The sequence below is a fragment of the Myotis davidii genome, unplaced genomic scaffold, assembly GCF_000327345.1.
Source record: "Myotis davidii unplaced genomic scaffold, ASM32734v1 scaffold26, whole genome shotgun sequence".
NCBI classification, from domain to species: domain Eukaryota; kingdom Metazoa; phylum Chordata; class Mammalia; order Chiroptera; family Vespertilionidae; genus Myotis; species Myotis davidii.
The window spans coordinates 1981767-1991744 of record NW_006299245.1 but is presented as its reverse complement, the minus strand read 5'-3'; the positions used below and the strand labels follow the sequence as shown (position 1 = coordinate 1991744).

The 9978-nt window shown below is 36.2% G+C and overlaps 1 protein-coding gene across 1 annotated transcript in view; it reads right to left on the bottom strand.

The window, feature by feature from the left end:
• The window catches only part of PTPRQ (protein tyrosine phosphatase, receptor type Q), a 219688-nt gene that overhangs the window by 73683 nt on the left and 136027 nt on the right, over window positions 1–9978 (bottom strand). Inside the window, exon 29 of the mRNA XM_015571126.1 lies at window positions 2115–2236. Within this exon, the coding sequence (XP_015426612.1) occupies window positions 2115–2236 (122 nt within the window). The remainder of the gene's footprint in view (window positions 1–2114; window positions 2237–9978) is intronic.

The following is a 9978-nucleotide window of genomic DNA, read 5'->3' as shown; positions in this document are numbered from 1 at the left end:
AACAGGGGTGGGCAAACTTTTTGACTCGAGGGCCACAATGGGTTCTTAAACTGGACTGGAGGGCCGGAACAAAAGCATGGATGGAGTGTTTGTGTGAACTGATATAAATTCAAAGTAAACATCATTATATAAAAGGGTACGGTCTTTTTTTTTTTTTTAGTTTTATTCATTTCAAACGGGCCGGATCCGGCCCGCGGGCCGTAGTTTGCCCACGGCTGGTCTAGGAATTAATGATTCTTGAATGTAGATAGTTATATATTCATGAAATGAACTGCAGATAAGCTCTATAAAGACAGTGACCACTTCTGACTTGTTCACTTCTACCTATCCAAACCCTTGAACAATGCTGGCATGTTGGATTTACTTAAGAATTTGTGTTGGATTAATGAAGGGAAGAAGGAACTAAATGACTACTTAAGTCCAAGAATTCCAGGGAAACTGTGAAGTGCTAGAATCTGTTTGAATTCTTGCTATCCTTCATCCGAAGTGATTTTGGTGAGTTCATATTTCAATTTGGCAAATTTTAATTGATATTTAATGGCTTTCCATTTATCCTATCATACCATTGTCTGCTGGTCTTAGCCTAGTCTCAGTTATGTGGGAAATTATTTATCATGTCTGTCTCAGTTCATATTTATGCAGAATGAAGATAGTAATATTTACATCAAAATGTTGTTAGATAAGGTGTGGTAATGCAAATGAGGAGATAATACTAAGCTCTGATGTTATGTATTTAGGATATATTTCTCTTAATGCCTTCTCCCTTCTCATTTGGTATGATGAGTTATTCTTCACTGTATTTTAACTAGTGTGTTACCAATTTAACCACCTGTTTATATACATCATGTATATCCTGAGGACCAATGTAATAATAACCATGTTATTATTCTTTGCATGTATTGAGTACTTACTATATGCCAGGCAATGTTTTAAGTTCTTTATGCATATTAACAGTTTAGTCTTCACACAATTTCTGTACCCTAAATATCATCTATTATTAATCTTTATTTTACAGATGTGAATACTGAAACACAGGTTAAGTTACCCAAGGTATACTTGAGCTAGAATTAAAATGTAAATAGTTTGGTTCCAAAACCTGTGTCCCTTTCCCCCCTTTTTAAGTTAAACTTATTGGAGCAACAATCTATCCTATCTAATAAAGAGGGAATACGCTAACTGTCCTGCACACCAGCACAAAGATGGTGGCGCCCACAACCAATAAGGAAGGAATATGCTAATTGACTGCCCCACCCTCAAAGATGGTGGTGCCCACAGCCAAAAGATGGCAGTGCCCAGTCCCCTCAGCTCTGCCTGCCTCCAAAGTCCCCCAGTCTCCTCAGCCCCCCGGCCATCCAGGGCTCCCTGAGGCTCAGGTAATCAGGGCCAACCAAGGCTTGAGCTGCCAGCAGTGGCAGCAGCAGAGGTGTGATGGGGTGTCACCTTCTGCTGATCGCTGGGTCGCTTCCTGCCCCTGAGGGCTCCCGGACTCTGAGAGAAAGCAGGCCTGCCTGAGGGACCGCCCCCCTTCCAGTGCATGAATTTTCATGCACCAGACCTCTAATATACATATATAAAAGCCTAAACAACCATTACAACAAGACAACCGGCTGACCGGCCGGTAGCTATTATGCACAGTGACCACCAGGGGGCAGATGCTCAATGCAGGAGCTTCCCCCTGGTGTTCTGTGCGGTCCCACCACCAACCTCCTGCGGACAGCCAAGCTCCCGCAGTCCCTCCTCCTCCCCCCAGCCGGCCAGCCCCAATTGGCCCCCATCAGGACTGGTGAGACAACCCCGATTTGCAGGGAGGGACCCCACTTGTGCATGAATTCATGTACAGGGCCTCTAGTGGTTAATAAGATGATATATGTTTCAAGTATACAAATTTGATACATCATCTGTATATTGCATTGTGCTCCCACTACCTGAAGTCAAATCTTCTTTTGTCACCATATATTTGACCCCCTTAACCCTTTATGACTCTCCCATCCCCCTTCATTCTGCTAACCACCATACTTTTGTTGCTGTCTATGAGTTTTTGTTTTATTTGATTTTCTTGTTTGTTCATTTCCATGCTCTCCATTGCCTTTTGCAGAAAGCAAGACAAACCTTACCGATTCAACATCTATCAGATAGAATGTTGGTCCAGTAATGATAGCAGGTTCACTCCAGCTGATGTTGATGCTAAAAGGTGATGTTGCTACTACATACACATTTTCAGGAGGACCGTCTGGAGCTGCAAAAATAGAAAACCATTTACTCATCTACGTCTGAGTTAGTATTTGCTACAGTGCAATAATATAGAAGTCAGGAAAAATGGATAGCCATAATGAATTAATTATGCATTAATTTATAGTTCACAGCATGCTAAAGGTGTTGTTGAATAAAAACATATAATTCTTTTCAAAATTACTATACATGAAGAACTTTCACATTAGAAATTAATGATCATAGGTACATGGTTTTTAAACTGAAAATAATATTGAAAGCGTTGCTAAAATAAATCTTTATTTTTATTCTAAAATAGATAGCCTAACAATGTTGATTTAAGAAAACTTATAAAACATATATGATTACAGAAAACTGGCACAAAGTAATTAGATTCAAAACATATTGTAACATGAATGTAAATTGGGCTCATTTTATTGTTTTCACTGAGCGGGTAGCGTAGTAAGTAAGTTATACAACTGATCTTATTATTATAAATGTAAACATCTACTGGATTTATTATGATTACAAACAAATTATTTAATTTACTCTATTTTTATTATTGTTTTTTAATCAAGAATGCAAAACAAGAAATAATATTTTAAGGAATTGACTAATGAAAACCTTGTATAAGTTTTCTCTTTTTTATTTAATTTATTGAGTGACACTGGTTAATAAGATCATATAGATTTCAAGTGTACATTTCTGTGATACATGATCTGTTTATTGCATTGTGTGCCTACCACCCAAAGTCAAATCATCTTCCATCAGTCAAAAAATGCTAGGAACCATATGATTTCATATGTGGAATGTAGGTTTTCAATTTGTGAAATCACTAGATATTAGAAGGGTTTATAGAATTTTAGGAAATATTTCATCCCAGTTAATTGGCATAGACTCTGACCTAGGAACACACCTGTCTTCCTATGCTCCCTATTAGATTCTAGAGACATTAAAATTTGGGAAGTAAATATATTATAGTATCTCTCACTTTTAAATCCACATAAGCAAATATTACTAGACAACATTATTCTATAGATCCTGAGAAGGTATACAGAAGATGATCAAATATTACTTTCCTCAAATAATTATAAAAGGAGGAAGTTGTGTGATCTTGGTCAAACAACAAAATTTCTGTATCTCAGTTTCCTCCTCATATACATACTGTATAGTGTTTTAAAAGAGAAAGAGAAATATGAAGACAAAACATGTAAAATTGGCCAGTATAGTGTCTGGCCCATCATTGTCATTTAATACAGTGTTTTATAATAAAGGGCAAAGTAAAGATAAGAAGTAATTAGAAATACAAATAATCTATGAGAGGGCCAAGGTCAAAGTGGTGAATATAGATGGAGCAGGAAGTAAAGGTAAAGTTGCACAGAGGAAATGGGAATTGAATAGGCTTTGAAAGATGAGAAGGATTTCGATAATCAGAAGAGTAGGATTAGGGGCACTTTTATGGGAAGAGGATCATAAGCAAAGCCACAATGACATAAACAACAGGGTCCACAGACAGACAGAATTGTATTCCTGTACAATTGCTTTCTTTGATTATCTTATGTTTATTATTTTATACATTAAAAATATTCCTCTAGGAAAGGGATCCAAGCACTTCATCAGATGGCCAAAGGAATCCATGGTACAGAAAAGATTCAGAATGTCTAAATTCAAGGACTAGAGAAGTCACAGAGAGATCAGTGTTCCTTGAGGAATATAGTTGGGAACAAGCTTTAAATAGTAGTTTGGGAACTAGGTTAAGGAGCAGTTGCTTATTATGTTAGGGAATTTGAAGTTCATTCTTTAAACAATGTGAAGCCACTGTGGGGTTTTGAGAAAACTTGGGCAACTCTGAAAAAGGTAATGGTTCTGAAGCATTGAGTCCTGGTAGACTACTTCCCAAAAACCAGGTGAGATATGATGAGACTCTAATCTAGAATAGTGACAGTAAGTATTGATAGGTAGATATGAATTCCAGAGTTATTTAGAACATTTAAAAAGAACTTATAAGCTTATTAGATGTGCACACAAACTGAGATAGAGGAAGTAGTAAAAGGTAACTCATATATTAATACTAGGAGAATGCTGATAGAATTCACAACAACAGTGCATTAAGAAATAGATACTGGTTTTTCTTAGGGATAAGACTACAGAAGGAGATTATAAATTTGGATTTCTACTCATTGAATCTGAGAAAGCCATGAAGATTGAGTTGCCTACCTGGCAATTAGAAAGATGAGACTGAAACTAGGGAGATAGGATGGAAAAGGTTTTTGTGTTTTTTAATTTCAGATAATCCCTTACAAATTGGGGCAGTATAAATATGCTCTCCCACCACCAGCATAATTAATTGCTTTTGGGTGTCCTCACAGAATAATGCGCTCCATTTGCAAGAGTGGCAACCCTTTTCCTTTTCAAACTGGATATTCCATAGAAATATTCCATAGAAGTATATTTAGTTCAAGTGATTCTACCAGATAGGTATTTAAGATGTTAATAGTAGTGACAATCTTCAAACTATGAATGAATTATTAATACTTAGAACATATTTTTGAGAGAGATAATATATGAGGAATTCAGTGGCAAAATCAACCCATAAAAATATTTTTAGTGATAGCATCCAAACAGTTCAATGATGTTATTATAAAGCAGTGATTTTCAACTAGTGTGCGGCCAGAATTTTTAAAACATACAGTACATAACTATTTAGTTAGGAGCACTGACCTATTTTACTTTAGATTGTATAAAAAAAGAAATTACAACAGCCAACAAGACAATAGCTATCCAGTGTGAATAAATCAAAATTATATTTTTATTATATCGGCAAAAAATATATTTTTGGTGTGCCACAGAATTTTAGTAATTAGTTTATGTGTGCCATAAGATTTTTAAAAAAAAGGTTGAACAACACTGCTATAGAGGAATCTAACAATTATGTATAACAAACTTTCTGTGGGAAAATGCCTTTGGGGTACCAAACATATCCTATCCACCTCCCTACTCAGCTCGCTCTCCTAGTCCCTGTTGGGGCCTCTGGTATCTCTTCTGACCTTTGGGCGATACTCAGAACACTGACTCAGAGAAGCAGTCCAAATGGCCAGGGAAGCACCCAGGGGAGGGGCTGAAGAAAGGATGTTCCCAGGATTCAGAGAGTTGATGAGCTGAGAGGTGCTAATAATGATGGCAGAATTGGATCTGGTGACTATAATAGAAGAGATCATGGAATCTGCATATCTATAATAGAAGAGATCATGAATCTGCAATTCAGAATTTTAGATTACTAAAATTCTGTGGCACACCAAAAATATATTTTTTGCCGATATAATAAAAATATAATTTTGATTTATTCACACTGGATAGCTATTGTCTTGTTGGCTGTTGTAATTTCTTTTTTTATACAATCTAAAGTAAAATAGGTCAGTCTTATTACTTCTAGCTTTATGAAAACTGACTCAAATTTTAGCATAATTTGTTCAGGTTACTATGCATAGCAAATGAGCATAATGAGAGCTCTCCCACCACCAGCATAATTAATTGCTTTTGGGTGTCCTCACAGAATAATGCGCTCCATTTGCAAGAGTTGCAACCCTTTTCCTTTTCAAACTGGATATTCCATAGAAATATGCTCACCTTCTCCTTAACAAATAGCAGCTCTGAATCTCTTTATTCAAAATGTTAAATGAGTGGATGGACTTCAGGATCAAGTATAACATTACTGAGAATTATTACATTGGTCTCCTCATGGGAAACCTAATTTGAAAAATATAAAATTTTTGGTGGATTTCAATGGTGTATCTTCTGCATTTGACTCTGTAAAAGAGAACGAGCTACAACCAAAGTATCAGTTTATTAGGCCCCTTGATTATTAATGTTTTAGCAAAACCTGCCTCCTACCTCTATAAGAACCATGGTGAGAGAAGCAATTTTCTGACAGGCCACACATTTCAAGTGGTATTAGACAGGAAAATATTTTTTGCTTCCCTTCTCTTTATTTATACCCAAAGGTTCTGTTGGCTTTTAGATGAGATTTATGTATTCATCCAACCAACAGGTATTTATTGAGCACCATCTATATTCCCAGCACTGAAAAAACACAAAGCCCATGGAAGTGATCAAGGTAGGTATGGACCTATCATATAGAGCTTCTAATATTTAATGGCTCTTCTTCACTCCACAAGTGTTTAGTGAACGTATATTATATGCTAGTCACTTTTGAGGTGCTGAGATAGAGATGAGAAGCAAAGAGATGGGAAGCATGAGACCTCTATGTAAGTGGAAGGAGACAAATAACATCTAAATATAGTATAAAAATTTGAATCAATATATAAGTAAAAATATACCATGTTAAGAAGTAATATGTACTATGGCAAACAATGAAGCAGGATACTGGGAATGGGGTGGTAATGAAAGTTACTACATTAAATATGGTGGTCAGGGTATGCCTCTCCATGCAGATGACATTTAAACAAAGACTTGAAGGAGGTAAGGGAGCAATAGTGTCACAGGGAGGAAAGTGGATAGTGCAAAGGCTCTGAGACAGGAATATGCCTGGTATGTTCTATGAATAACAAGGTCACCGGTGAGTCTGGAGTTATGTAAGTCAAACAAGAGCTGGAAACAAAATGGGGGCCAAGTCATGTAGGGCCTTTGATGCCACTGCTTAGGTCTCTCAAAGAACCAGAAGGGCCTCTTCAAATTTTGGTATCTAACTCATATCAGAAAGATGGGTCAAAATAAATTAGATCAAAAGAGGGCAGACTATGTCTAGAATCTATCTGATTCATGTACCGCGATAGAGTATACCAATTCAATGGCTGTCAGGACTACACTTTTAAACCTAACTCATTCTAACAGGCAAACAAGGTTGTACAATATTGTTGCCCAGACATCACAAACAGTTTACTGAGAATTTTCTGTGGCTAAGAAAGTTGACAAGACTTTTCTGTGACTATGTTGATGGTAGCTTGTGGTTGGAAATATTTCCAGGGAAATATGTCCATATCTTCTCTGCTCCATAATCTGGATCTTTTGGGTTTCAACTAAGGAGAGATACAAAACCATTTTCCAAGGAAAACTTTGACTAGTTTTGCAAATATGTCTATAGACCAGCTCAGAAAGCAGTATGATGCCTTATTCAACTTCTAATCTTTCATAGTAAAATGTCAAGCCTGTAATCATTCCTTAAATACTAGCAATCAAAGCCCTCATCAGGGAGTGTCTGCTACCCATGCAAAGCAGAGAGAAAACTAACATTCAAAATAATTCATGGCCCATAGTAACTGCTAATAGTACTAAATATTTTAAAGTCGATACAGTAATCAATCATTATGAAAAGGCAAAGTATTTAGCTCCTTGCTGAGATGTACTTTAATGCCAATTCTTGAACTTGTTCCCAGTTCCTTTCTTTCTTTCTTTTTAAGAAACAATCACATTAAACATTTGCATTTTCAGTAAATTCAATGAAATTGCCTATTTTGTTATGAAAGTGTTTCCTTTGTTGAATCCTTTGTGAAAACTTTCTCTTCAAATCTATTATACAATTTGTATACTTGAAGGATTAGAATATGATGGAATAAGAACTCTTAAATCTGAACTAAAAAACAAAGGCAAACACATACACAACTGAACTGATATATGAATATGTTATTTGCATATAATATATATTTCATCGGTGTATTGCAATGAAAATGATCATTTGATTAATTCATAGATAATTTGAGAGAAATATTTAGAACACCATATGCTCAAGTCTATTATACAGTAGTATCTAATTATTTTTAAATTATTTAAATATTACAGTGTACTTATAAGTATATAAAATTTCAAGTTTCTTTTAGGTAATTTTCTCTTGGAATTTATCAACATTCCAAAATACATAGTAACATAATTCCAGTATTATCTCTTTTATCACAGTGTATAGTAAATTAGTACTAGATTCAAATAATGGGAATACAAAATTACAGTTATGAATATCAACAATCCAAATAAAAGAAGCTATGGCAGTAAAGGTATGAGAGTTAAAATATGCCAGTTTAAAAGCTTCGTAACATATAAGCATCCTTGGGAGACTTTGTTTGTCTCCCGATAAACTGTCACATTCTGATTTAGGATTGTTTGTGAAATGAATCTAGTCAGTAATGGGCCAAGATATCACTATACCCTTTCTCTTATAAATCACAGCAATTTACTCAGTAAGAATGATCTATCCTTATTCTCTCATTCCCCATAATCCAATCACTTCCTCTCATAAGCACTTTCACCCTGGTTTTCACAATAATGCATTTTCTGTAACTAACAACCATCATTTCCTGATTATCATGCTTCTATCCTTGCACAGGAATGTGGGTCTTATGTGGGTCAGGGTCATCTTTCCCATCCATCTGTGTCCTCATGCTAAGTGTGTTGGCTGAAAGGTGAGTCTGGATAGACCATCATTTTGCCTAGTCCATATAAAAGTCTGAATGCCCCCAAGTCTGTGCCACTTTGATTAAGGACCGTCAAATTTTGGTGTGTCTAATACTACGCTTTCAGAATAAGCACATTCAAAGACTTATTAGTAACTTTACCTTCTGCAGATCCCTGTAAATTTAATTTAATGATGAAAAATGTTGTTGAAAATACTCTATGGTTTTTAGTGCACCATGCTAGAATGACTTTCCTACAAGAATAAATACAAATAAATAAGTGATTTGACAGCCACTTGAAGGACAGAAAATCTTGAGCTCTGTGAACAAATGATTTAAATCGTCTGCACATTTATTCAAGTTCAGTTTAAAGCTTACTTAAAGGGCTACCCTTCAGGGTATTTTAATCTCAGAATTTGGTACACTGGACCACCAGATTCCTAACTATGGTCACCACTACATGGACTCAATTGTTGCTCAACTATACACACGTTAGTGACCTCTAAAACTGTGAGCTGGCTTTGATTCACCTGGAAGAATTTGCTTTGAGTTGTAGAAGTCTCTCAGGACTAAAGATGTGCCGGGTAGTTTGGATATATTTCTTGTGTCTTATATAATTCAGGGCATCAAGGGCCCTGAAGAAGTGCAGCGAGTAGATTGACCATCTGTATGCAGGCCAAGAGCATCTTAGGACATATCGCACTGATTAAACACTGTTTTAGTCGACTGACCTTCCCTGGTGTTGGATGTTTCCCTAGAGCCCAGTGATTTCACTGCCCCGTATAGGAGACTACTGTTGTTGTATCAAATATCTCCTACTGCTTTACAAGGCTTTAATTTAGTTTTATAGTTACATTTCCCAACTGCAAGGTGGAATCACAAAGAGTAAATACTACAAGGCTAAGAATCTGACAATTAGTCTATTTGATAAGTCCTGAGGATGTTTTGTGAACATCCCAGCATTAGACTTCATTGTATGACTTTCTTCTTTGATGATAATTAGTAGTTTTCCAACTCATTTCAGACTGGCTTAAGGTGAAAAAAACACCACCACCAAATAAAAAAACAGCAACAATGAAACCCTGCCACTTCCAATGCTAGATGCCAGGTAAGACTGAACATTTTCCAATGTTAGTACCATTATTATTAGAATCAGACAACATCATGTTTGGAATTGCATCAAGTTCACAAAACAACTTTCTACAACAGTGGTTATCAAAATTGACCTCCAGTCCTGCAGCAAAACCTAGGAAGTTATTAGAAAAGCAAATTCTGAGGCCATACCCCAGACTTACTGAATCAGAAGCCCTGGGGAGGCTCCAGCACTGTGTTTTAACAAGCCCCCCTGATGATTCTAACGCCTTTGGTA